At 52.2% G+C, this 27,925-nt stretch overlaps 2 protein-coding genes across 10 annotated transcripts in view; both read left to right on the plus strand.

Annotated features, from left to right (window-relative positions):
• Positions 1 to 7,769, plus strand: part of GPATCH8 (G-patch domain containing 8) — an 83,664-nt gene extending 75,895 nt beyond the window's left edge. For all 9 annotated transcript variants that reach the window (XM_032849056.1, XM_032849054.1, XM_032849059.1 and 6 more), the window contains one exon: positions 2,838 to 7,769. In XM_032849056.1, coding sequence (XP_032704947.1) covers positions 2,838 to 6,729 — 3,892 coding nt within the window. In that variant the 3' untranslated portion in view covers positions 6,730 to 7,769. The remainder of the gene's footprint in view (positions 1 to 2,837) is intronic.
• Positions 7,770 to 12,453: 4,684 nt separating this feature from the next.
• Positions 12,454 to 26,177, plus strand: ITGA2B (integrin subunit alpha 2b). The gene is given in 31 exon segments (XM_032849051.1): positions 12,454 to 12,738; positions 14,430 to 14,551; positions 14,640 to 14,737; positions 14,845 to 15,010; positions 15,170 to 15,216; positions 15,293 to 15,338; positions 15,432 to 15,560; positions 15,923 to 15,970; positions 16,129 to 16,172; positions 16,325 to 16,378; positions 16,514 to 16,566; positions 16,768 to 16,979; positions 19,902 to 20,084; positions 20,316 to 20,361; positions 20,463 to 20,567; positions 20,654 to 20,709; positions 20,809 to 20,960; positions 21,107 to 21,232; positions 21,631 to 21,698; positions 21,816 to 21,963; positions 22,300 to 22,392; positions 22,624 to 22,703; positions 23,022 to 23,102; positions 23,222 to 23,318; positions 23,420 to 23,527; positions 23,529 to 23,573; positions 23,691 to 23,816; positions 24,279 to 24,392; positions 24,632 to 24,733; positions 24,901 to 25,014; positions 25,925 to 26,177. Coding segments are annotated over 31 exon segments (3,108 nt in total). The 5' UTR covers positions 12,454 to 12,550; the 3' UTR covers positions 25,982 to 26,177.
• Positions 26,178 to 27,925: the final 1,748 nt, after the last annotated feature.

Here is a 27,925-nt window from a genome sequence, read left to right on the forward strand (position 1 = left end):
ACTGAGCCACCCAGGCGCCCTGCACTTGTTTTGAGGAGTGATTATCTTTACATCAGAAGTGCCTTGTAGAAGATGTTCAATGAATCAATAAATTATACAAATATTATCGTTCCCATTCTCCAACCTGTGTTTTATAGAAAAGGACATATATCCCAGTATTCTTTTTTGTAACTAAACAGTATGGGGCAGAGACTCAAGTCAACTTCCTTTTAAGTACTGTACAGTCTGTGCTAATCACTGAAACCTAGGGAATTCTATCAATTTATTTCTCTGCAGCTTCCTGCATTCTTGAGTGTTCTTTTTAATCTTCCTTCATGATTCTTGATGATTATCAATTTGGGGGCTGGTATTTAGCCTTTGGTGGAATTTACTCCACCTAAGGCTGAATTTCCAAGCAACTAGTCTTGGGGGACCCAGTCTTTGAGCATCTGAGTATTCATGAGGTATGTGCCTCGATCAGAAAGACTTAGCCCCCATCTTTGTTTTTAATGGCTGCCCAGGACCAAAGAAGGAACTGGCTATAGGGGAAAGAGAAACTATGATTGTGTCCTTCAAAACTTCACAGCCAAGTTCCTGGACTTACTCAGTTACTAAGTTCATTTTTGTCTCAGGATCCCGCCCCCCTTTTTTTTTAAACTTACTTACTTCTCTAGCATTTTGGAGGAGAGAGCACATAGTTTTGAAACAGAGGGGGTTTTTTTGTTTGTTTGTTTTTAAGATTTTATTTATTTATTTATTTGACAGAGAGAGTGAGAGACACAAGCAGGCAGAGCAGCAGAGGGAGAGGGAGAAGCAGGCTCCCCACTGAGCAGAGAGCCCGACGCGGGGCTCGATCCCAGGACTCTGGGATCATGACCCGAGCCGAAGACAGTCGCTCAACCAACTGAGCCACCCAGGCACCCCGAAACAGAATTTTGAAACAGAATTAACCAGTGAGCTCTAATGTTGAGTTAAGCTGCCTGTAAACTGGTTCTGATTCCTTCTTTGGCAGCTTTTTGTATCATAACGCTTTCCTCTTGGGCACATTGCGAGGGCGAGGGAATCTCTATAAAAAGTATATGCCAGGACACTTTCTGATTTGGGGCATATTTTAATATATGTTTTTCTTCAGAGGTGACTTGCAGTTCTCAGTTTTATAAGTAAGCAGTTAAAAGATGACCAAGTAATCTCTTGAGAGAGTAAAAGGTTTTGACCCATCACCAGGTATTTCGTTGTCCCAGAATTAATTCATGACCCCATAGTAAGTGTTGTTGAAGCAGTTAACATGTCAAAGACTAAGTAAAAGAACAAAATAAGATCTGTTTTTATTCAACTTGAGGGTCTCTTTGCCGTGGGGTAGGTTTTGTGACACAGCGTAAGTGTTTCTTGCTATTTAAATCTTTTGGGTTCCTATCTTCCATTAGCAAGAGTCTAGATAGCAAGGGATACCACGTTATCCAAATATATTTAGTCTCTGAGTTTAGGATAGCGAGTAGCTAGGGATCAGATAAGACTTCATCCAAACAGGTATGTAATTCTCCTCACTTCTTGAATTTGGCTTGAAAAATACCTCAGATGAATAGTTCACACACTGTAAAAATTTCAGACACAGCGTGAGTTTAAAACACTGGCTTTGAGGCTCCTCCATGTTCCTGTTTTCAAAGCTGGGAAAGCGTTTATAGCATCATGATCCTTGTACAGAATGCCCAGAAATTACAACAAAACCAAAGCAAACGCTTTAGTGTGGTACCCAAGAAATAGACACAAACTCTTAGTTTCCGAAACAGATAAACTAACCATGGACCACCAAGGAGTAGTATGGTGGGTGTTTCTGACTATGTTAAACTCAAAGTATCCATACTTTTATTTTTTATTTTTCCTTTTTTTAAAGATTTTATTTATCTAGCAGAGAGAGTGGGGGGAGGCAGGCTCCCTGCTGTGCAGAGAGCCCTATGCAGGGCTCGATCCCAGGACCCTGAGATCATTACCTGAGCCGAAGGCAGAGGCTTTAACCCACTGAGCCACCTAGGCCCCCCATATCCACATTTTTTAAAATAAAATTTTAAAAATATGGAGGAAATTAGCAGGTTTTTAGCTGAGTGAAATACAACCTTTGTGAGTAGATGTTCAGCCATATGTTTGATGGCACACTGATAGGTAGCATGTTTCAGTAAGGAAGAAGAACAAAGGTACCTGGCTGGCTGAGTTGGAAGAGCACATAATACTTGATCCTCAGAGTCGTGAGTTCAAGCCCTATGTTAGATAGAGATTACTTAAAAATAAACAAACAAACTTACTTTAAAAAAAAAAAACAGATACAGGGCAGGTCACCTTTACTAGGTGGTAACAACAGAGTATTTGAGCTGTGTAATACAGCTTCACTTAAATTTTAGACCGATTAGAAGAAAGAGTAGTAACTGACTGGTGCTGGGAATACACCTAGTTAGTAGAAAAAGAGAATGAGACTTTGCCTAAATTCATAGAGCAAGTTCTTTTTTTAGCACAGGGCTAGGAAACAACCACCACTTAGTGTCTTTGAGGCCTACCTACAACGAACAGTGGAACGTAAGAGATAAGTGGGTTTTTTTTTTCTCTTTAAGATTTTATTTATTTATTTGACAGAGATCACAAGTAGGCAGAGAGGCAGGTAGAGAGAGAGAGGGAAGCAGGCTCCCCGTTGAGCAGAGAGCCCGATGCGGGGCTCGATCCCAGAACCCTGGGATCTTAACCTGAGCCGAAGGCAGAGGCTTAACCCACTGAGCCACCCAGGTGCCCCAGAGATAAGTGTTCTATGAGAAGTATGAAATGTACCTCTAAACTTTTTTTTTTTTTTTTCATTTTTCTAAACCATTGTGTAGTGCACCTGGAAGTGGTCCCATGTTCAGACCAACCACGGTGGCTGTAGATGAAGAAGCTGGAGAGGATGATAAAGATGAATCAGCTACAAACAGTGGCACAAATGCTGCTGCCACTTGTGGCCTGGGATCTGAATTCTCCACAGATAAAGGAGGCCCTTTCACTGCAGTACAAATCACTAATACCACTGGACTGGGACAGGCCCCTGGGTTAGCCTCCCAAGGCATCAGCTTTGGCATTAAGAATAATTTAGGGACTCCACTACAAAAATTGGGAGTGTCATTTTCCTTTGCCAAGAAGGCTCCTGTCAAACTCGAATCAATAGCATCAGTTTTCAAGGACCATGCAGAGGAAGGGACTTCTGAAGATGGAACAAAAGCTGATGAGAAGGGTTCTGACCAAGGACTGCAGAAGATGGGAGACTCTGACAGTAACAGTAATCTTGATGGTAAAAAAGAAGATGAAGACCCTCAGGATGGAGGGTCCCTTGCCTCAACGTTATCTAAGTTAAAAAGAATGAAGCGAGAAGAAGGAGCTGGGGCTGCAGAGCCAGAGTATTACCACTACATTCCCCCAGCACACTGCAAAGTAAAACCAAATTTCCCCTTCCTACTCTTTATGAGAGCCAGTGAACAAATGGAAGGTGATAATAGTATACACCCAAAGAATGCCCTAGAGAGCAAAAAAAGCAGTTCTCCCAAGCCTAAAGGCTGTATCAAGATGGCAGCAAGCCAAGGAGCAGAGAAGACAGTTGATGAAGTCCCCGAGCAACAGACGGCAACCAGCGTCACAGAGCCCTCAGAGCCTGGAAGCAAAGCTGAGACAAAGAAGGCCTCAGGAGGGGATGTAAGTGAGCAGAATGTAGAGAGCCCAAGTCAGAAGGGTTCAGAGAACCAAATATGCGAGTCTAACCCTTCTAAAGAAACCTGTCAGATCATCGCAGCAGGGAAAGAAAGCCAGGAGGGACCCAAACATCCTACTGGTCCCTTCTTTCCGGTATTGAGCAAAGATGAAAGCACTGCCCTCCAGTGGCCATCAGAACTCTTAATTTTTACCAAGGCAGAACCCTCCATTTCATACAGTTGTAACCCTTTATACTTTGACTTTAAACTTTCAAGGAACAAAGATGCCAGAGGTAAAGGGACAGAAAAACCAAAGGATGCAGGAGTTTCCTCAAAGGACCATCTTCAAGGCCTTGATGCTGGTGAGCCAAATAAAACCAAGGATCGGGGAGAGAATGTAGAACATTCCTCGGGAGGCAGAGTGGATGCACCTGCTTCAGGGTCTGGCTGTAGCAGTCTGAATAAGCAGGAACCTGGGGGCAGCCATGGGTCAGAGACAGAGGACACAGGGAGGAGCCTTCCTAGCAAGAAAGAACGATCTGGGAAGTCCCACCGACACAAAAAGAAAAAGAAGCACAAAAAGTCAAGCAAACACAAACGGAAACACAAGGCTGACCCAGAAGAGAAAAGCTCTAAGACAGAGTCTGGGGAGAAGTCTAAGAAGCGCAAGAAACGAAAACGAAAGAAGAATAAGTCATCAGCTCAGGCAGATTCTGAACGGGGACCCAAACCAGAACCCCCTGGGAGTGGTAGCCCTGCACCGCCCAGACGACGGCGGCGAGCTCAAGATGCTTCCCAGCGGAGGCCCCTCCCGGCTGAAGAGGGGGGCAGTGGCAAGAAGGATGAAGGTGGGGGTGGTGGTGACTCCCAGGATCACGGTGGCAGGAAACACAGAGGTGAACCTCTGACTGCATCCTGCCAGCGAAGAGCTAGCGCCAAACAGAGCAGCCGGTCCGGCCACCGGAGTCGCCCCAGTAGTGGAGATGAGGACAGCGATGATGCTTCATCGCACCGGCTACACCAAAAGTCTCCATCCCAGTACAGCGAGGAGGAGGAGGAGGAGGAGGAAGACTCAGGCAGCGAGCATTCCCGTAGCCGCTCCCGGTCGGGCCGACACCATTCCTCACACCGTTCTTCCCGGCGTTCTTACTCAAGTAGCTCAGATGCTTCTTCAGACCAGAGCTGCTACAGTAGACAGCGCAGCTACTCTGATGACAGCTACAGCGACTATAGTGACCGATCTCGAAGGCACTCCAAGCGCTCCCATGACTCTGACGACTCCGACTACGCCAGCTCCAAGCACCGGTCCAAACGTCACAAATACTCCTCTTCCGATGATGACTACAGCCTCAGTTGCAGCCCGTCCCGGAGCCGCTCTCGGAGTCACACCAGGGAGCGCTCGCGGTCCCGGGGCCGCAGCCGCAGCAGCAGCTGTAGCCGCAGCCGCAGCAAGCGGAGAAGCCGCAGCACCACGGCCCACAGCTGGCAGCGGAGCCGAAGTTACAGCCGTGACCGCAGCCGCAGCACCAGGAGCCCTTCCCAGAGATCGGGTTCCAGGAAGGGGTCATGGGGTCACGAAAGCCCCGAGGAAAGACGTTCTGGTCGTCGAGACTTCATCCGCTCTAAAATCTACCGCTCCCAGTCTCCCCACTATTTCCGATCAGGCCGGGGAGAAGGTCCCGGTAAGAAAGAAGATGGCAGAGGAGACGATGGCAAAGGGACAGGCCCGCCCTCCCAGAACAGCAGTGTTGGTGCAGGAAGGGGGTTAGAAGGTGACTGTAGCCCCGAAGACAAGAACTCTGTCACTGCCAAGCTGCTGCTGGAGAAGATCCAGTCAAGGAAAGTAGAGAGGAAACCCAGTGTGAGCGAGGAGGCGCTGGCCACCCCTAATAAAGCCGGGCTCAAGCTCAAGGACCCCCCGCAAGGTTACTTTGGGCCCAAGCTCCCCCCGTCTCTTGGCAATAAGCCTGTCCTTCCACTGATAGGGAAGCTCCCAGCTACCCGAAAGCCCAACACCAAGAAATGTGAAGAGTCTGGCTTCGAGAGAGGGGAAGAGCAGGAACAGTCAGAGACAGAAGAAGGGCCTCCGGGGGGTAGCGATGCCCCATTTGGACATCACTTCCCTTCAGAGGAAACAGCTGGCCCCTTATCAGACCCACCCCCAGAAGAGCCAAAGTCTGAGGAAGCTACTGCTGATCACCCTGTGGCTCCACTAGGCACCCCAGTGCACTCGGACTGCTACTCTGGGGACCCCACCATCTCCCATAACTACCTCCCTGACCCCAGCGACGGGGACACCCTAGAGTCCTTGGATAGTGGCAGTCAGCCAGGCCCTGTGGAATCCAGCTTGCTGCCTGTAGCGCCAGACCTTGAGCACTTCCCCAGTTATGCACCTCCCAGTGGGGATCCTAGTATTGAGTCGGCTGATGGGGCTGAGGATGCTTCCCTGGCCCCGCTGGAGAGCCAGCCCATCACTTTCACCCCCGAGGAGATGGAGAAGTACAGCAAGCTCCAGCAGGCCGCACAGCAGCACATCCAGCAGCAGCTTCTGGCTAAGCAAGTAAAGGCCTTCCCCGCCTCGGCTGCCCTGGCCCCAGCCACTCCAGCCCTGCAGCCCATCCACATCCAGCAGCCAGCCACAGCCTCTGCCACCTCGATCACAACTGTCCAGCATGCCATCCTGCAGCATCATGCGGCGGCTGCTGCTGCTGCCATCGGAATCCACCCCCACCCGCATCCCCAGCCACTTGCCCAAGTACATCATATCCCCCAGCCCCACCTAACCCCCATTTCCTTGTCCCACCTCACTCACTCAATCATCCCTGGTCACCCTGCCACCTTTCTCGCTAGCCATCCCATCCATATAATTCCTGCCTCAGCCATTCATCCTGGGCCCTTCACCTTCCATCCTGTCCCACATGCTGCCCTCTACCCTACCCTGCTTGCTCCACGGCCTGCTGCTGCAGCTGCCACCGCCCTCCACCTTCACCCACTACTTCACCCCATCTTCTCAGGTCAGGACCTGCAGCACCCGCCTAGCCATGGCACATGAGTTGTGGGATGGGAGCCCAAGTAGGGCCAGGGAAGGCAACCCATGTATCTTCCCTCGGGGGTGTTGAGCCATTAATACCAGCAAGTACCAGCTGGGATGGGCAGTGTCTGACAGCCAAAGAATCAAGTTTTGGCTTGCAGGGGTGGTTTTAGTTTTGAGGCTTGCTTTGGGTTTTACTATCAGGGATTTTTTTCCCCCTTCCCCCTTTCTGTTTGTCCCTTCCTCTCCTGTGTCTCCAAGCTAGGGAACACCAGTAAGTGCTCCTAACTCCTCTGCAGCAACATCTCCAAACTGTCAAGTTTGGATACTCTTCCCTCTACTTTTTATCCTCTGCTCTTCCCTTCTGTAAATTTTTAAACATTCTCTTCCTCTCTGGCCGGCAGTTTGTCCATCTGGTCCTGCCCACTCGGTGTCTTTGACCATCCCTTGGAGACCTTGTGCTATCCCGGGTGAGGTGGAAAGGGAGTCTGACCTGGAACCAGATGCTACTCAGGCTGTTATTCAGTCCACTTCCCACACAGAGAGCCACACTTTTGGCCCTGTTGTCCTCATGTCCCTCATCCCAGAAGAGATACCTGCATATCCCAGAAAAAGAAGATCCTATCATGAATAGAAGCTGTGCGAAACATAAAGTCGCCCGTGTGCTTCCCCAGAGAGGAGCTCATGTGTCTGAAGGGTGTATTTTCTTCTGTCATGTTGATGTTTCCTTCTTAATTTATAGGATTTTTTTTAAATGTAAAAAATTGCACTGAACTCTATAAACGTAAATGCTGCTTTTTGTAGCTCATATTAAAAAAGGTTCCATATTTGTAGTATACTGCAATAATATTTTTTACATCCAGCTCTTTAAGTGATCCTTGTTCTGGTGGCTTTGTGTAAATATGTTTGCCCTAGATGAATTAAGAAACTTTAAAGGTTATAAAATGAAAACAAAAAATAAAGTATCTGTTTTCTGCTAGATGCAAAAATGACTAAGCATGTATATTTTATCAAGCTCATGTATTTTTTGAAGTTATGAACTATAAAAATGTTAAAACAAAAAGAACATTGTTTAACATCTTTTGCTGGGACGAAACGTTTAGTTAACTTGCAGTAAGTGGTGCCCCCAGCACTGGGATTTTTGAACTAATGGGCAGCAGCCAGCTGTGGGTGTCAGAGGGATCCTCAGTTAAGACCTCTCCCTCGTGCTTTGCAGTTTTGTACAGAGAAACAGGAAGACCCACAGAGGAGGAAGGAGAGATTCGAGAGCTATATTGTGCGGAAGCAGTGAGATTCAGAGTGATGGTCTGGGGGGGGGTTTCCTGGGTTTCCTGGGTGCCTTGCTCCAGGCAGTCTGTTTGCCTTCCTAGTACTTAGCCCCCTCTGACTTTTTTTTTTTTTTTTTTTTTTTTGTTAATGTGCCTTTTGGGTTGGCTAGAAACTGAAGAAGAAGTAGACTTGACGATAGAGTTGGGACAGTTTCTCCTCCTCATGTGGGGAGGTGAGCACAGTTCTAGATACTGCAGATTCTTTTGCTTCACAGTTTCCATGCCTTCTGCCCAGCCTTGCTGAAGCAGTGAAGATTTTTTTTTCCTTCCATGACGCCTACCAGAGGAAGTACCACCTCAGTTCCTCTTCCTCCTCTTGCCTTTCCCCTGGGCTCTCAGACCTAACACACCGACCCGTTTATATTGCAGGTCTCATCTTCGGCGCAGTTAGCGGTTCCCTCCGTATTCCTGTGGCTAAAATTGGTTGGGAGGTCCCTGGACAGGAAGAAGCAAACCCTGCTTGCTTGGCCCGAGGCTCTGTGTTCTGCCTTTCTTCTCAGATTCCCAAAAGAAAAAAAAGGTTTTGAGTTTATGAGAAGCAAGTGCTGGGCAAACAAGGATCGTGACTGAGCCTCCTGCCTGTCCAGGCTCCTCATCCGATCAGAAACCTCACTCTTGATAACTAGCACTGGAAAGATGAAATCACCTGTTCGAAGTGAAGGGACTCATTTTTCTTTGCTTTCAGCCCATGTAAATATTTAAATAATACAGTATTAACACTTTTGTGCTGCTTCCCATTAGCTTGTAGATGGAGCCATACTCTGGCTGCCTCTCTCCCTTCCAGGGGGCAGTTTTCTGTAACTTTCAGAACAGTGATTTTAAAACTTAAAAAAAAAAGAAAAAATAACCTATCCTTACTTACAAGCATTACAGATTGTATTTAACTTTATCACATATGATAGAGATATATATGCTGTAAAATTAGGGAAAGGAACTTTCTAATAAACCAATGATTTGTGGAAACGTGGCAGAGTCTGTGGTGATTGTTGTCCCATCCGCCCAAACTGGGAAGGGATGGCGTTACGGGTCACCAGTAGCATTTTGTGAAATGATCAGGAAATGGATTCTTGTGAATGAGTTGCTTATGATGTTTGGGATTTAGCTGCTCACAACAGGCTGCCCAAGTAAAGGGGGGAAACTGTGCTGTAGAAGGAAATAATCGCGGTTAATTTTCTTTCAGTCTTAGGTGGGTGTCTTGGAATGTGCACCTCCTTTCCACTCTCCCACAAGAATTCTCTTCCGTGTCTCCTTTTTTCCTCAGTTTAGATCTGTAATCTATGTGCGGTAGAATGTAGGGCATGTAGGTGCTCACTAAATGGGTTTGGGATTTCTGGCTTGGGTTTTTGGAATTTGGGATGAACTTCAGGGTGATGGGATTACAAGTCACCTGCCTGGCCTTTGCCTTCCAAGTGGAGTTTTGTATACCCTACCAGTCTTCTGTTCTCCTTAACCTTTTAATAACACTGCAGTGCTTGAAAGCTAGCTGGTAAAAGGAAATGTGCTGTAATTGTTAGAGCAGATAAAAGCCTCTATCTACTCTTCTGTTTTAAAAAAAAAAAAAATCACAAAAAGCAGAGAAAGTTAAGCATCAAAAGCTAACCATAGATTTACAGTGAGAAGCTTTCCTCTCTCCCTCAGCCTTTCAGGAAGGAGTAGTACAATGTGTCTTTCCTGTTCTCTCATACAGCTCCCCTTGACTGGAGGGAAGCTGTTCAATTTGAACCTTGGGTTGGATGCTGAGATCTGCCTATTTCCCTAAAATACCAAAATCCCTGCCCAGAAAGAAGGCATGTTAGGAAATAAAAGTGACTTTCTGAGCGGGCAGGGTGCGGTGAAAGAGGCAGACTGGCCTACAGAGAACGCTGGTAGGGGGAGATGTGTGTGTGGCTTTAATTCCAGTAAGGTTCTTTCAGCTCCCTGCCTCAGCTACCTGAGCAGGAACACGGACATACTCCCTCTCCTGCACCCTTGATACTAAATTGGGCCTCGTCAACCATTTTCACTATTTGCCAGAAATACCTTCACCTCCCCTTTATCAGCTCTTGTCTGAATTACTGCAGCATTTTCCTGGCTGGGCTCACCAGGATCTAACTCCCCATTCCATGTGAACTTACTGGCTTTCAAGAATCTGGGTGTGATTCATTTTATATTTCCTGCTTCCCAGTAGAATTGTAAGCTCAGAGAGGAAAAGAACTGATTCTTAACACTTCTTTTATTTTTTTCTTTTATTTTTTTTATTTCTTCTTTTATTCTTTCTAAGTCCCTTAGAGTGTTTTACATAAAGTTGAACACATAGTAAACATTTTGACTATATTTTTAAATATGAACAAAGAAAATATTAACTGCGGACTATGCAAGGATTTAGCAAGGAAGCATCAAAGATGATAAAGGATTTTTATGTATCCACATCACCTAGCTCAGTGCCAGGCACATAGAAATGCAATAATTTTTTAAAAGATTTTATTTATTTGACAGAAATCACAAATAGGCAGAGAACCAGGCAGAGAGAGGAAGAAGCAGGCCTCCTGCTGAGCAGGGAGCACAATGGCAGGGCTTGAACCCAAGACCCTGCGATCATGACCTGAGCTGAAGGCAGATGCTTAATCAACTGAGCCACCAGGGGCTCCAGAAATTCAATAATTACCGACTTAATGAAGCCTTAACAAAACTTTGGATTCATTGAGGAATTCTACGACTCAGGGTTGATGGGATGGGAAAGTGGGAGCAACAGATCAACACTCCACGGCTACTGTCTCAGAAGGGAGATCAACCCAGCCCTGGCTCGGAAGGGACACCCTTGAGAAACCGAATTCTCGAATACCAAACTTCTCTCCCTTCCCAAATCAGAGCCTTCGCCTATTTCCAACTTCAGCTGGTGGTACCACTGTCCTACCAGCCAGCCAGGCGCCAAAGCTTTGAATTAACTTGGGCACCTCCCTACCACATCCAGTTACGAATCAAGTAAGGGATAGGATTTTGAGCTGGGTGCTGAGGTGGTGAATTGTGTGGGGAACAGAGGAGCTGAAAGGATTCCGGGATGGCACAGGATAGCTGGGCAGGGGGCACCTGGGTGGCTCAATCGGTTAGGCGTGTGCCTTCGGCTTAGGTCATGATCCCCGGGTCCTGGGATCGAGCCCCATGTTGGGCTCCCTGCTCAACGGGGAGTCTGCTTCTACTTTTGCCTCTCCTCGCTCATGCTCGCTCTCTCAAATAAAATCTTAGGGGAAAAATAAGGATCCTTGGGCGGGATAAAGATGGTGGTTAAGTTTGGTTACAAAATAGAGAGCAAAAGGAGGATGCAGCAGTCTTCCTTGACCGGGAGCAGATCTCTTGAATTTCCCTCCTGAGAACCTGCTTTCTGGGGGAAGACCTGCAGTGCCGTAAGATTTGACACTCCTCTTCTGTCATCCAGAGAAAATTACCTTGCCTTTCTGCTCAGAACCGTTCCTTCTCTTTCCACTGTGTGACTACATTTGTATCATCTACCCTCAGTGCGCACTCCTGTTCAGTCCGTCTGTCAGCAATGCCTACTAGGTGCAGGACTCCTGGCCAGGCCCTGTGGCCGCAGAAAGGAACCTTACTCTCGAGGGAGTGAGTCATGGACACAAGCAAGTCCATGAATGGACCATGACTAAACAGCGTGATAAGGGCTGTGCCCACATGTGTCAACTGCAGAGTGCCAGCCTGGGGAAATCGAGGGAGGCTTCCCCTAGGCAATGACCCCACAAGAATCAAGTCTTGACTGGACAAGAGCTCTGTCACCCAAGAAACAGTGGAGGGTCTGCCTTCAGCTGAACAACTGGCGTCTGGTCCCAGAGCCTGTGAGCCAGAATAACCTGGACTGCGCTCTAACCGCATCTCCTTTCCCCTTTGCCAGCACTGGCTGCACTGTGATGGCGGCACTAAGACCTGGCTTGAGATGGAGGGAGAGTAAAGCAGCTTGCTGCACCAATATGGCTGACCAAGACCCTGAAAGAGGAAGTGGGTAAGTGCGTTATCCAAAAGGATACAGCAGCCTCAAGTCTTATCAAGGGACAACAGGTTCCTCCTTCCTCCACCGCTGACCAAGTCACAGTGGGCCACAGCACTGCAGGCAGCTGTGAGGCGGGACAAAGAGCTGTAAAGTGGCTGGAGTGAAGGTGTATGGACCAGTTCACGGTTACGCCACCCCAAGCAGAAAGGAATGGTGGCTTCGACTAGCATGGTGGTGGTGGAAATGTGAAGATTCAAGAGACATAGTTAAGAGGCAGAACCAATAGGACTCGGTGATAAACTACTCTCAGGAAAAGGGAGGAGTCATGCCTTTCAGCCATTAGCATCCACCCCCAGGGTGGCCTCACCCCCTTCCCCGCAATCCAAGAAACCATATGGTTCCAGGGCCTGTAGCCCCTTCCTCTGCCTACTGCTCAGCAAGTGGGTTCCAGTTTGATAAGAAAAGCCTTCCTGCAGTGGAGACCGAAAGGAAGAGGAAGGAGCTAGTCCATTCCTGCCGAGGAGGTTGTGGGAGAAGGAAGATGGCCAGAGCTGTGTATCCACTTCATGGCCTCTGGCTTCTGGAGTGGGTGCAGCTGCTCTTGGGACCTGGGGCCATCCCTCCGGCCTGGGCCTTGAACCTGGACCCAAGGCAACTCACCTTGTACACGGGCCCCAATGGCAGCCACTTTGGGTTTTCACTGGACTTCTACAAGGACAACCATGGGAGGTGAGCCTGGGTTGAAGTCTGGGTGTTGGGAGAGACCATCACCACTTCTGGGAGCCTCAAGCTCCCCATTTGTTTCCTAGAGGTTGAGCAAAGAGACTTTCAGGCTCTATTTCAGAGTGAGCTCTTTTTAGGAATACTGGCAGGAACTAGCTCAGGTTAGAGTGTCAGGGAGGGGCACACATGCAGAGGTGGGCACCAACGCTACAGCCAGAACAAAGGGAAGATAAAAGTTGATGGCTTATTTTTCCCTCAAGGCTCAGTTGTATGACCTATGCCACCTTGGTCTCCTCAAAATACAGAGAGGAGCACATGTCTTAAAATGACTTGCCCCACTCCCACCTTGCTTTTCTACTCCATGCCCCTCATTCCCATCAAAATTACAAATATTTGAAAAGAAACAATGGAGCATTCATGGCTGGAATTAGTCAGCTGCAAAATCAGACTTCCAAGAATAGAGTCCTGGTTCCTTCTCTTTATAGTAACTACCCTGCATGAGTGACTTATTGTGGTAGCTGCTGGGATGCCCACCCCTGGGGATGGCAGACAGTCTTCAAGTACCTGCTTCTTGGGGGATTTCCTCTGCTGAAGAGTCACCTCCCCCAAAGTCCCCTTTCCAAGGTGGCCTACAACCAGTGGTTGATCGATGAGGACTGTGGAGGGAGGAGAGAGGTAGAAGGGTCTGATGTTCTCACCTCAACTTGGGATGGTTCTGAAAGGTCCTTCTAGCTCCAGAGCTCCTAGGATGTTGAGCCACACCTGTCATTGGGCCTGAATCTGCATCATACTCCTTTCTCTGCCTACTCCTGTTCCTTTCCCTTTCTTTTTTTTTTTAAGATTTTTTTTTTTTATGATTTTATTTATTTGTCAGAGAGAGAGAGAAAGCACACAAGCAAGGGGAGCAGCAGGCAGAGGGAAAAGCAGGCTCCCTGCTGAACAAGGAGCTGGATATGGGACTCAATCCCAGGACGCTGGGATCCTGACCTGAGCCGAAGGCAGACACAACTGACTGAGCCACACAGGCATTCTCTTCCCTTTCTTTCTGCAGATATTGACCTCAAAGGCATTACTTAAACATCCTGTGAGCTCAAAAAAAAAAAAAAAAAAAAAAAACACAAACAAAAAAAAAGAAAGAAAGAAAGAAAATAAAACATGGCATTATTGTCCCCAATTTATATATGGTAGAACTATGACTTGAACTTACATCTACTAAGGTCCTCAGTTATATCAGTACCCCCACTTTAGAGGTGCTCAGTAGCTTCCCTAATCACCATTAAACCTAGCTCTCAGGAAGGTATCTGGTAACAGTCTTAAATTTCAGGGAGCATGTAAACCCCTGACTTACGGTGTGGGGCACAAGGGTGTGGGATGTGGAGTGTGGGTGGTATGCAGACCTTAGGAGATCTTTTTCAGCAAGGACGACAAACTCTTCATATTCAAACCAAACTAAACGGTTATAGTACCAGCTTTACCCTTAACTTGCTAAATTACGCACGTGGTTTCCCCGCCGGGAGACAGTTTCCCTGGCCATAACATCAACAGGCTGACCTCCACGGTCTGTGATGTCTGGTTGAGGGAAGATGATCCGGTGCCCTCCAAGGCACACAGCCCTTCTGGGTAGTGCTCTCAGCACAGGCGCCAGGGCATGTGGTACCTCGGGATTCGCCCCGCGCTCACCCAGCTTTCCTATGCAGAGTGGCCATCGTGGTGGGCGCCCCACGGACCCTAGGCCCCAGCCAGGAGGAGACAGGCGGCGTGTTCCTCTGCCCCTGGAAGGCCGAGGGCAGCCAGTGCACCTTGCTGCCCTTCGACCTCAGTGAGTCCAGCGCGAGGAGGGAAAAGGAGGGGCTACAGGGGGCGTGGACAGCCGTGCTTCAGCGCCGCACCCTGCTTGTGCCCTCCAGATGATGAGACCCGACACGTAGGCTCCTACACCTTCCAAACCTTCAAGTCCCGGCAAGGACTGGGGGCGTCGGTGGTCAGCTGGAAAGACAACATTGTGGTGGGCGCTGCGGCACGGGACACCGAGAGCAGTCGGGGGGCAGGGACACGTGGAGGGGGGGGACCCGACTCCCGCTGGTTCCCCACTCTCCTGTGGCCCTGCTCCAGGCCTGCGCCCCCTGGCAGCACTGGAACGCCCTAGAAAAGACCGAAGAGGCTGAGAAGACGCCCGTAGGTGGCTGCTTCCTGGCTCAGCTCCAGAATGGCGCCCGCGCGGAGTACTCGCCCTGTCGGGCTAACACCATGAGCCAGGTTTACCAGAAAAACGGCTTTAGTGAGTGCTGCTCTCCGTTTGGCCTCCGCCCACCCACGGCCCCCCTCAGCTCCGCCCCCAACTCCTACGCCCCACCCCGGCCCCGCCCCGGCCCCGACGCCCGCACACACTCCCGGATCCGCCCCTTCGCTAACTCCTCCTCCTTCCCTCCACCAATAGACGACCGGCGCTGCTGCGAAGCGGGCTTCAGCTCGGTGGTTACTCAGGCGAGAAGGGAGCCCAAGCGGCGTGGGGGTGGCTCCCAAGCAGGGTTCCTTCTCACTTCCAGGGCTTCCCTTTCAGGCTGGAGAGCTGGTGCTTGGGGCCCCTGGCGGCTATTTTTTCTTAGGTACCTGACCATCTGTACACCTCCCTCCCTTCTCTGGGCCTGGGGAGACTCCAGGAGTCTGGGTCCCCACACCCGCTGTCTCTCGCGCCCTAGGTCTGCTGGCGCGGGCTCCCATTGCCACTATCGTCTCGAGTTACCGCCCAGGCACCCTCTTGTGGCACGTGGCCTCTCAGAGCTTCACCTTGGACTCCTACGAGCCGGAGTACGAGGACGGCTACCGGGGTAATCCCGGCCCCTCCCTTCTAGGCCTCCCCGCGCCCTCTAAGCATCACCGCGCCCTCAGCCGGCTGGGTCCTGCCCCTGCGGGAGCGCCCTCAGGCCAACTCGGCTGGCCAACCCAGCACCTAAGGCGCCTTCACGCTCTGCGCCCACAGCTTCTCCGCCACGGCGCAAGTCCCACATACCCCTGCTTACCTTTGCCACCCTGGATTCGCAGCGCGGCCTAGGGCGGGGCTTGGCCTCAGTTTTCCCATCAACACAATGCAGGGTTTGGCCTGGGTGGTCCCTGAGACCCTTTCTTCCTGGCTCTTGGCACTCTCCCTGCTTCGCCCTCTCAGAAAGAGTAATTCGTGCTGTGTCTTCAGGGTACTCGGTGGCGGTGGGAGAGTTCGACGGGGATCTCAACACTACAGGCAAGAAATCCATTTAAGGGCAAAGGTTGGGAACCTCAACCCAGGGAGGAGCACTTACAAGCCCCACACGAAGTCTCCACTGGGTTTCAGAATGGCGGGTGGGAGGTGGGGTGGGTAGGTTCAAAGGACTTCATTCACTGGGGTACGGCTCTCCCCAGAGTATGTCCTCGGTGCCCCCACCTGGAGCTGGACCCTGGGAGCGGTGAGTGCCCCCTGTCCCGCCACAGGGCATCCCAAAGCCCCCGACCCCACTCCTCAGCCTCACAAGCCCTCTAAACCTCCTGCCTTTTCTCAACTGAATGGGAGGCTCTCCTGGGGAGCAAGAATGAGGCGCTCCTTGCATTCTCTGTGCAGGTGGAAATTTTGAATTCGTACCACCAGACGCTGCACAAGCTGCATGGAGAGCAGGTGGAGGCCCGCCACGGTGGGGGTGGCCGAACCTGGGAATTGGAACCCTAGAATATTCCAGGGGTGGGAGGGGCAATGTGTAAGAGAGGGTGACGGTCTAGGGGCAGGAATTAAGTATGCCTCCTCTTCCTGTAGATGGCTTCGTATTTTGGACACTCGGTGACCGTCACTGATGTAAACGGAGACGGGTGAGGGGCGCCCCATCCCTACCCGTTTTGGGTCCCCAGTCATCAGAGGGGTTGACTGCTTTCGGTCTCCTCCTTTCCTTGCCCACTCCCACATGACAACCACCGAGGGGAGCGGGAGGGCGAGAATGGAATGGGCAAGATTTGGCTCAGGCCGCATCATCCCCCTAACCCACCCCACCACGCTGCCCGTCTGGCCTGCAGGAGGCACGACCTGCTGGTGGGCGCGCCACTGTACATGGAGAGCCGCGCTGACCACAAACTGGCCGAGGTGGGGCGCGTGTACTTGTTCCTGCAGCCTCGAGGTCACCACGTGCTGGGCACCCCCAGCCTCCTGCTGACCGGCACTCAGCTCTACGGGCGATTTGGCTCAGCCATCGCACCCCTGGGCGACCTCGACCGGGATGGCTACAATGGTAAGGGAAGAGAGGAGCCGCACTTGCTGCGAAATGGTTAACAGTTGTAACAAAGATCATAGATTTGATCAGAGCATCGCCAGAGCCGGGAACCGGGCTTTTGGGGAGAAGAGTTGAAAAGGACCACTTAGGGTTTGTTTGCATCCATCCAGGCAAGAGAAGGTGACCACCTGGCTGTGGATTTTGGCGGTGGGGTTAGAGATGGGTTGATTTCACAGGTATTTAGTACCTGGACTATTAGGACTTGATGGGTGGCTGGATGTGGAGCAAAGAGAAAGCCGGGAGTTGAGGGGGTGTGGTGCCTTCACTGCCTGTAACTCAGGCCAAGTAGCGGGACTGGGAAGGGGAGGGCAGGGGGGCGGAGATCAGCAGGTCAGCCCTGGGCATGTTTGACCTCGAAGGACTTGGGAGCATTAGGCAGACATCCAGAGAAAAACCACATGTGCCTTCCCTACTGGCACCAAAGAGTTCCAAGTGAGAGACAGAGGCTTCAGGAGGGTGAATGAGGTCCCCAGCACCTGTGAAGTAAGAAAAGGGCTCGGACAAAGCCCTGGGGAGCAAGAGCGGTTAGGGGACTCCTAGAGGAAGTGAGTGTAGAAAGGAGACAGGAGTGTCCAGAGAAGTAGGAGGGAAACCAGGAGATCTCTTGGCCCTGAACTGAAGGAAGAGAGTGCTCTGAGCAGGAGGAAGGGGGTCAGCGGCTCCAGATGCTTCTGAAAGACATCATTAGATGGGGTTGGAGAAGTCTCTGTGGGCTTTAGCAAGAAGGAAGTCATTGGTGACAATGAGAGGAAGCGGTTTCAGGGCTGGGTAGGCACAGAAGTCGGAATGCCATGGGGCAAAGTCAGGAATGGAAGTGAAGAACTGGAGGCAGGCAGTGTAGACAGCTCTCGCAACCAGTTTGTGAAAGGACAAGAAGAAAGGAGGAGGAAGAGGAGGAGGGGGAGGAGGAGGAATTGGGGGGGAGGGGAGGGGGAAAGTGGGGGAGGACGAGGAGGTGGGGGAGGAGGGGGAGGGAAGGAAGGAAGGAAGGAAGGAAGGAAGGAAGGAAGGATTGATTCCTGAAAGGAGAGGAGGCTCAAGAGAAGGTTATTCTATTTCAAAGCAGATGAAGTAGGTTGAATGTGGAGGCCATGATCTGGTGGGGAAACAGGGTGGTGAGGGAAGTGAACTGCAGGAGGGTCCCTGTGATGCTCGGTGGGCGAGGCTGGGCTGGGATTGTTTAGCCTGGTGGCAGGGAGTTAAGGAAAGTGGGTTTGCATTTACACCACAACAGTGGGACTACTTCTCTCTGTGAAGGAGGTAGGGGACTGGGAGCTTGAAGAAAGTTTGAAATAGGTGCTGAGCAGAGTGGGAGGGGGGGCTGAGCAGAACCCCTTCAGGACAGCTGGGCAGCATCTTGATCCCTAGTTTCCATGGGCTTCGAGGAATCCCTGGGGCCCCCTCTGCCGAGGTCTGGCCAGACTTGCTGAGGACTGACGATGGGGTAAGATGGCAGAGGATATGACCGGGGTGATCGAATGGTCAGAAATAAGGAAGAGATGAAGATGTTAAAGGTCAGGGGCGCCTGGGTGGCTCAGTCATTAAGTGTCTGTCTTCAGCTCAGGTCATGATACCAGAATCCTGGGATCGAGCCCCCGCGCTGGGCTGCCTGCTTGGCAGGAAGCCTGCTTCTCCCTCTTCCCCTGCTTGTGTTCCCTCTCTCACTGTCTCTGCCAAATACATAAATTAAAAAAAATTTTTTTTCTAAAGATGCTAGGGCACAGGGCGCCTGGGTGCCTCAGTGGGTTAAAGCCTCTGACTTTGGCTCGGGTCATGATCCCAGGGTCCTGGGATCAAGCCCCACATCGGGCTCTCTGCTCAGCAGGGAGCTTCCCCCTCTTTCTCTGCCTGCCTCTGTCTACTTGTGATCTCTGTCTGTCAAATAAATAAATAAAATCTTTAAAAAAAAAAAAAAAAAGATGCTAAAGATCAGGAGAGAGGGGAGGCCCAGAGCCTGGGAATGAGACTGGTCAGGGTGGTCTTATATGGATGAATTCTACGTAACTCAATCAGAAAAATCAATAGATTTTTTTAAAGGAAAAAAGGTCCATAGAAAACAAAGTCAGAAGACAAAGGAAAGACAGTTACAACATATACATAAAAGTTCTTATTCCTGTCACATGTAAAGAATTCTTACAAATTAATAAGATTATGATAATTAACAAATACATTTTCAAGAGTGATCTTAAAAGTTATTAGTGATGACAAGCCCCTAGTGTAGCTCTGAGTTCGCATGGTGGAATTGAAATGGGGTGAAGGGGGGAGCCTTCAGTTGGCTTAGTTGGTTAAGCATCTGACTCTTGATTTTGACTCAGGTCATGACCTCAGGGTCACAGGATAGAGCCCCGAGTTGGGCTCTGTGCTGGGCGTGGAGCCTGCTTGGGATTCTCTCTCTCCCTCTACTCCTCCTGCTAGCACACACACGCATTCTCTCTCTCTCTAAATAAATAAAGTCTGGAAGGAAGGAAGGAAAGAAGGGAGGGAGGGACGGAGGGAGAGAAAGAAATGAATGAAGTTCCCTAGGGGAAAAGGGGGCCACTACTTAATAGGTCTTGGTTGTTTAATCTTCTGGGATTCAGTTTTTTCACCTAAAATGGGAATAATAGTGCCCAATTTTCAGGATTAAATGAAATCATGTCAATATATTTTCCTCAATAGATACCAAGGGCTGCTACTGTTTTTATAATCGTCCTACTTGGTGGGTCTCTTTTGTTCTGAGTTGTAAACTCCTGGAGGGAAGGGCAGCTGCCTCCTTGACACTGAATTTTGCATCCCTCTGCTGGTCTCCTGGAGTCTGTGGGAGAGGGAGCTTGGGGCCACCTGGATAACAAAACAGAAAATGGTAGCAAATGGCCATTGCCCTTCTGTTGCTCCTTCCAGATGTTGCAGTGGCCGCCCCCTATGGAGGTCCCAGTGGTCGGGGCCAAGTGCTGGTGTTCCTGGGTGGGAGTGAGGGGCTGAGCTCACGCCCCTCCCAGATCCTGGACAGCCCCTTCCCAGCAGGCTCTGGCTTTGGCTTCTCACTGCGAGGTGCCACAGACATCGATGACAATGGATACCCAGGTACCCCTGGAATGCCTCCAGCTATCCCAGAAGGGCTCTTGGGTATTAGCCGGAGATGCTGAAAGACACAGTCAGGGACCGAGGCCTCACTGAGTTTTCTGACCCGTCTGGGAGGCTGGAAGGCTGGGGGTGGGGGGTAGGTCAAAACTCCAGTGGGGGAAATGGTGTGGGAACCCCTGAGGACCCCGAGCCTCCTCTAACTGGTGATTCTGATCCCTCCACCATCTGTAGACCTACTGGTGGGAGCTTATGGGGCCAACAAGGTGGCTGTGTACAGGTGAGCGCTGGCTCCAGGGGGACCGTGGGGGAGGGTCCACACCATCAAAGGCTCCTGGGCCAGGAGGGTCCACAATAGTGAGCCTCCCCCCATTCTGCCAGAGCTCAGCCAGTGGTGATGGCCAGTGTCCGGCTGTTGGTACAAGATTCACTGAATCCTGCTGTGAAAAATTGTGTCCTGCCCCAGACCCAGAAGCGTGTTACCTGGTAGGAGGCAGAGGGCATGGATGGGCCGGGTGAGGTCTGGGACCTTCAGGGGCCCTAGCTCCTGAGCCCAAATCCTATCTTTGCAGCTTTAACATACAGATGTGTGTAGGAGCCACTGGGCACAACATTCCTCAGCAGCTGCGTGAGTGTCGTCATGGGAACGGAAGGGAGGGGTGTCTGGGCTCCGCTGGAGGCCGGCCCGCCCGGGAGACCCTGACCCTCCCCTCTCGCCTTGCCACAGCCATAAACGCTGAGCTGCAGCTGGACCGGCAGAAGCCCCGCCAGGGCCGACGGACGCTCCTGCTGAATTCTCTACTGGTGGACACCACGCTGCGTCTGGACCTGGGCGGGAGAGAGAGCCCCATCTGTCACACCACCATGGCTTTCCTCCGAGTACACCCAGGCGGGGGGATGGGAAGGGCTGGGTGTGCAAGCCTATTCCTCCAGCCCTGGGTTGTGGGCCTGGGGCTAGCGGTACGGGGGTGGTTAATGGGACATGTCTGGCAGGGTGCCTGCTCTGACTCTTGTCCCCTCCCTAGGATGAGGCCGACTTCCGGGACAAGCTGAGTCCCATCGTGCTCAGCCTCAACGTGTCCTTGCAGCCCAGGAAGGATGGAGTAGCCCCTGCTGTCGTGCTTCATGGAGACACCCATGTCCAGGAGCAGGTCTGGGGGGAAACGGGCAATGGAGGGGCAGGACCTCTACCAGAAAGTCAGGGTTAGGGTTAGTGTCCAATTCCTAATGGGATCCCCAAAACCTTGATGTGACCACTCATCTCCAATGTCTTCTCTAAACCTTAATGAAAACCCCCAAGTCTCAAAATTCCTTAAACCCTGTTCCAAGCCCCACGTGTGGTTCATGTCACCTGTCAACTCCGACAAACCCGTAAACCCCGATGTCACTGTCCTGACATTGTCCCAAACCCTGATGTAGATCCTGAAGCTGTGGTGTCAGCTCCAAACTCCTTTTCATCCTCGGACCTTCTAATTCCCTTGGCCCTGATGTGACCCCCAAACTTCACATGTCCCCAACTCACCCGTACCCCTCGCTGTGCCTCTTCTAGACCCGCATCATCCTGGACTGTGGGGAAGATGACGTGTGTGTGCCCCAGCTCCAGCTCTCCGCCAGCATGTGAGGAGGCCGTGGGCCCCATGATGCCCCTTCACCACCTGGGGCCGCCCCCGTCACCCCACCCAGACCCTGCGCCCGGGGCCAGGCCTCCTCCACTTTACTCCTTTCTCCCGGTAGGATGGGGTCCCCACTCCTCATCGGAGCCAATAACGTGCTGGAGCTGCGGATGGTTGCAGCCAATGAGGGCGAGGGGGCCTACGAAGCCCAGCTGGCCGTGCATCTGCCCGCAGGTGCCCACTACATGCGGGCCATCAGCGACGTCAAGGTGAGGCCCCACCTCGGGGGCATTCCCAGGGACCTGCGCAGTGCAAGAGCCTTGCCTCTCCTTTCGAAGCTGAGAGGCCCCACTTCTCTTAGGCATGGTTGTAAAAACTGTTATTTATTTATTTTTTTTAATTGGGAAAAGGAGTATTTGCTAATAGCATAAAATCCGAGGGCTGTTCTAAAACCCAAAATGAAAATGGCTTGGGAGCTAGGTGTTAGCAGGAACTCTCCGCCCCCCCCAACCCCGGCATACAAGCCCCCTCCGGACTTTCCGAGAGCACTTACATATACATAAGATACCCCAACCATCTTCTTTCATGAAACTCCCTCCCTGAAGGGCTTTGAGAGACTCATCTGTAACCAGAAGAAGGAGAATGAGACCAAGATGGTGTTGTGTGAGCTGGGCAACCCCATGAAGAGGAATGCCCGGGTGAGGCCCCATGGCGTGGGTGCTGGGTCCTGGCCACCAGGGGCTCAGACACAGCCGAGTTTTAGGGGCTGGGCTTGGAGTCCTATAGCTCTGGGTGGGAATCCTGGTCCTCACACTCCCTGTGTTCTTGGCCCAGTGGCCTTCCCTCTCTCAGTGGGTTTCTGAGATAATGGGACAAGGCTGCCCAGAGTGGGCATCTGGGCTGTGACTTTGGCCCTCGCCGTCTCTCAGATAGGAATCACAATGTTGGTGAGTGTGGAGAACCTGGAAGAGGCCGGCGATCATGTGTCATTCTGGCTGCAGATCAGAAGGTACTGGGTTGGGGAACATTCCTACCCACCACCCTTCCCCTGGTTGATCCTGATGCAGACACTCTCAGAGGCCCTCCTTCCAGAAGGATCTTCTGGAACGTCTGCCCTGCAGACTTCCCCGTTCCCTTTCTTCCCCAGAGACTTGTTTCTGAGTCTTGGAGCCCTAGAAGGTCTTTCCTGGGTCTAACTTCAGTGTGGCGTGCTGATTGTGCAGTCAGCGCTTCCCCAAATGCCTGAAATTCTGGCCCTGCCCCAGAGAGTTGTGATGTCCACTGGGCTGGTGTCCTGACCTGCTTCTTCTTTTCCCTTTTCCTCCAGCAAGAACAGCCAGAATCCAAATAGCGAGGCTGTGCTGCTGGATGTCCCGGTCCGGGCAGAGGCCCATGTGGAGCTTCGAGGGTGAGACCAGGGACAGACCAGGGAGATGGTGGGCAGAACCCTTGCTTCACAGGGCCTTGGGGAACCTCTACAGGTGACTCAGCTGATCAAGCTCACCTGGAGGGATTCGGGGCCCACAGGAACTCCTTTCCAGCCTCCCTGGTGGTAATAGCCGAAGAAGACAACAGGGAGAACAGCTCCAACATCTGGGGCCCCAAAGTGGAGCACACCTACGAGGTGTGAAGGGCCTTCCGGGACCCAGGCTGGGGTGGGGAGGGGCCCAGGAGCTGCGCCGTGGATGCTGAGCCACCTGACATCTGACCACCGCCACCTGCCAGCTCCACAACAACGGCCCTAGCACTGCGAGTGGCCTCCGGCTCAGCCTCTGCCTCCCTGGCCAGTCCCAGCCTTCTGACCTGCTCTACATCGTGGACATACAGCCCCAGGGGGGGGCTTCAGTGCTCCCCCCAGCCCACTCCTAACCCCTACAAGGTGAGAGCCTGGGTGAGAGAAAGACTTGTGGGTGGGGCCCCAGCCCATCAACCAGAGCCCCTCCGGGAGTTGGGGGGCGGGATGAGTGGAGCTCAGACCAACTGCTTGCTTCCCCAGCTGAACTGGAGGCTGCCTACCCCCAGCCCTTCCCCTACCTCCCCTGGGCGTCACAAGCGGGAGCGAAGACAGGCGTCCCTGCCAGGGTCCGACCAGCCCGCCAGGCCTCAGGATCCAATTCTCCTGGTGAGCAGGCTCCGTGGTCTCCAGCTGGGGCCTCCCTGGGGCACAGGGGCAGAGGCTCTGGGAGGCAGGGCGAGGAGCCCACGGTGTGATGCAGGCCTCGGGTGGACTGCAGGTGAATATGAAGGGTGGGGCTGGGCTTGTGTCTGGGGCCGGCTGGGGGTCCTTGAATCTTTAAAGGTTCCCAGTACGTTAAAGAAAATGAAGACATGCCAAAGCAGAGTTACAAAAATTCTGGGTGTTGAATGCTGTATGATGACCCCCTTCTTCCTGCCCTTTCCCTGCATCTCTGGAACCCTGTGAGCAGCCCCGTTTAAAGATAACGGCAGAAGCTTGATTCTGAAGTCCTTCCTGGGAGGGCGGCCTGAGCTCCCTGTCCTCCCTGCCCCTTTCTACAATCGAGTCCTTGGGGTGGTGAGGGCTGAGGGGTCCGAAGGGCTGGGAACTGATGAGGCATCCCCTTAGAGCTGCGACTGGGGGCCGCATACGGTGGTGCAGTGTGAGCTTCGGGAGATGGCACGAGGCCAGCGGGCCATGGTCAGGGTGCTGGCCTTCCTGCAGCTGTCCAGCCTCCAGCAGGTGGGGGCGGGGCGGAGGGGGGGCGCGGAGAGAATGCCAGGGGCGGGGCTTTATGGGGGGTGTGCCGGGGCGGGGCTTTATGGGGGCAGGGACCACGCCTGCTCTGGGCCAGATGGGGCCGCAAGGGGTGAAGAGCGAGTGAGCGCAATGCTTACTTTTGAGGGGACGGGATTAGGCCAGGACCAGGACTCCTGGGACCAGCAGGCCCATGTAAATGGCTTTCACCGCACCCTGTTCAGAGGCCCCTGGATCAGTTCGTGCTGCAGTCGCAAGCTTGGTTCAATGTCTCCTCCCTTCCCTACGCTGTGCCCGCCCTCAGCCTGCCCAGTGGGGAAGCTCTGGTGAGTACAGGCCTGCGGACCCACTGTCTTCCCAAGCGTCCATGCCCCACAGGATGGGGGCGGGGCATCCCCGGGTCTGAGGGGTGGCACAGGTGGGTGGCTTGGCTGGGGGTCCTCAGCCCACAAGTCTGAGTCTTTGGGAGAGGCAGGTGTGGGTTTGCCCTCAGGTGCAGACGCAGCTGCTTCGCGCCTTGGAGAGGGACATCCCCATCTGGTGGGTGCTGGTAGGGGTGCTCGGCGGCCTGGTGTTGCTCACGCTCCTGGTCCTGGCCATGTGGAAGGTGAGGCATGAAGGGACTTTGGGGTCCCCGGGTGGGCACAAGCTTGACCCTGCCCGACCTCACAGGGAGGCAGAGAGATGGTGACCCAGGGTCCGTCGGCATCTCCGCTAGTAAGTGCCATTCTCCAGAGAACCTCTCCCAGGCCACAGACCCCTGGGGGAGGGGCACCTAAAATCCCTAAGGCCTTGTAGCCTGTTTCCCGCTGAGAGGAAGAGTCCCAGGAAGGGAGCCCTGCCTTCAGGAATTCCCTGGCTGCTGAGGAGGACAGGGCTCACCTCCGGACTCCTTCCCTGAGTCTGATGCAGACCCCCTGGGGAGGCCCTGCGGAGTCACTCCCTCCTCTGTGCCAGGAGGGCTGTTCTCAAACTCGCTTAAGTGCTCAAGCCCTGGGAAGTCGTGGTGCTTTTAGGGAAAATCATGCGTTAGACTTACAGTCATCAAATACATGTCACTGTGAGCTTGAGTCGCATAGAGACCTAACGGCCAATATTTAAGAAAAATTCAGGGGAAGGGCGCCTGGGTGGCTCAGTCGGTTAAGCGTCTGCCTTCAGCTCAGGTCATGATCTTGGGGTTCTAGGACTGACCCCTGCATGGGGCTCCCTGTTCAGCAGGGAGTCTGCTTCTCCCTCTCCCTCTGCCCTTCCTCCCTGCTCATGCTTTCTCTCTCTCTCTCTCAAATAAGTAATCTTTTGTAAAAAATTTGGGGGAAAAAAATTAAAAACAAGTAACTTGTGACATGTGTTATCTCTGAATGGGGAAGGCCTCCATTTGTGCACGCAGGGGGATCTAAATGTGCTGGTCTAGGGAGAGGACCTTGTGACTGGCTGCTTTCTAGCCTGCTTCTTCAACTGCTGCTCGGAGGCCTACTGATTATCTTTACATCCTGTCCCCGGCCCCTGTGCACCCCCAGGTTGGCTTCTTCAAGCGCAACCGGCCACCACTAGAAGAAGATGAGGAGGACGAGTGAGGGGCTGGCCCATGCCCTGTCCTCTGAGGAAGGCTGGGAGCTGTGTCTGCTCTGCCCCTCCTTCAAGGTGCTCCCCCCAGCTCTGCTCACCCGTGGCTGGGAGCTGTCCCATGGAGGCCTCCTGGTATTCTCCCCCTCTGGTGAGAGCTGGCCACTCCTTTCCCTGCTGCCAAATAAAGAGCTCCAATCCCCAGCATGCTGTCTCCTCTTGGGTCAGTGAAGAGAAGGGGACCGGAGACAGGTGATGCTTGGAGAGAGGGGTGGGGGCTGGCAGATGTGTGAGCAGAGAGTTGCCCATTACAGACAAAAGTTGTCCATTACTGTCTTTGGGAGTTTCTGGGAGCAAAGAGTGGGGGCAAAACAGAGGAGAAAGGGTGGGAGAGACCCCAAGAGAGACTGGAGGGGGATGGGGTGTCCGAGGGTAGCTGGGTGCAAATGGAAGCTGGGAGCATCAGAGAAGGCAGGCTGGTCCCTGGTGGACAGCCTTATTTATTTATTTATTTATTTATTTATTTATTTATTTTTCTGGTGGACAGCTAAACAGTATTTTTTTTTTCTTTCATGATTTTGGAGAGATAATTCTCAAGTGGACCTGGGATTTGGGAGCATAACCTGCACTCCCCACTCCCATTAAAAAAACAAACAAACAAAAAGCCTTTAAAGCCAGCTTCAAAGTGAGGAGGGGGCAGAGGGAAGCCGACTAAGCCCTCAGCCTGAGGTAGGGAGAGGAGAAAAGGCTTTGCTGTCCAGGGAGAGAAGCGCACCAGGGAGAGGAGAGCAGGCTCTGCTGTCCAGCTACCCTTCCTCCCCATCAAGGAGAAGCTGTTCAGTTAGGAAAGGGGGCCCCAGGCAGGGGCGCCAGGAGCAGAATACAACTCTCCCTTCTCTGCCTGCCAAGACTGGAGTCCCAGGATAGATGGGAAGGGGGCGTCCACCTGGAGTCCTGAGAAATGTGTTGATTGATGGGTTCAGTAAATATTGACTGAGCCCCTCCCATGTGCCTGGGACTCTCCCAGCGCTGAGATGGAACAGTGAAGAGAGCCAAGTTCTGGCCCCTTGTGAGACTTACATTCGACCAGGGGTAAAGAATAAACGAGAATGTAAATGTGGGGTCAGTGGTGGTCAGTACTGGGAGGAAGAACTGAGGGAACGAGATTCTGGTGGAACTACGTGGGAGAGGGCTGCCATTTTAGGTAGAGCGGTCAGGGAAGGCCTCTCTGATGAGGGGAACAGAGAGAGGGATGAATGAGCCTCGTGGCTGCTCAGGAATAAGAGCGTGACCTGGATGGAAAGAGCAACAGCTGAGAAGGCGCTGAGGTGGGAGCAGGCTTGAGGTGTTGAAGTGAAAGCAAGGAGACCCATGGACCAGAGGCCAGCATGGTCCAGATGAGGTCAGGGGTGGAGGCAGGAGGGCAGCACCTTTTGGCCATGGGTAGGACTTGGGACTAGATGCCAGGTGTTGGGGGAAGCCACTGAGGAACAGACTTACCTCACAAGCGCGGCTGGTATTTGATTTTACCCAAAGGGATAGAAGGTAAATTTTGCAAAGAAAACAATTCGACATCCATGCATGGCAAGTTCCAGAACAGGTTTTTAGTTGGGTGACTTTTCCTAGGAAAAGATTAAGCTGCTGTGATCCTTACACACCAGCCAGACTCCCTCTCCACCCGACCATCGTGACTGGATAGCACCAGACAGCCGATCTTGATCCAGCAAAGCATTTGGCATTTGCCCTTATAGACAAGACAGAAACATGAGCTGGATTTAAATCTGAACAATTTTGATAAAGCTGAAGGAGATCCCTATGAGGTTGTTCCAAAGCTCTATCCCAGCCCTGAGCTGCCTAGCACTGTCCTGAGTCCCCTCCATGGAGGCAGGGAAGCAGCTCTCCCACCCCAAAGACGGCTGCTGGCTGTGAGGGAACTCCAACACAATGGGTGACTG

Source organism: Lontra canadensis, unplaced genomic scaffold (assembly GCF_010015895.1).
Source record: "Lontra canadensis isolate GAN:19392208 unplaced genomic scaffold, GSC_riverotter_1.0 scaffold218, whole genome shotgun sequence".
NCBI classification, from domain to species: Eukaryota; Metazoa; Chordata; class Mammalia; order Carnivora; family Mustelidae; genus Lontra; species Lontra canadensis.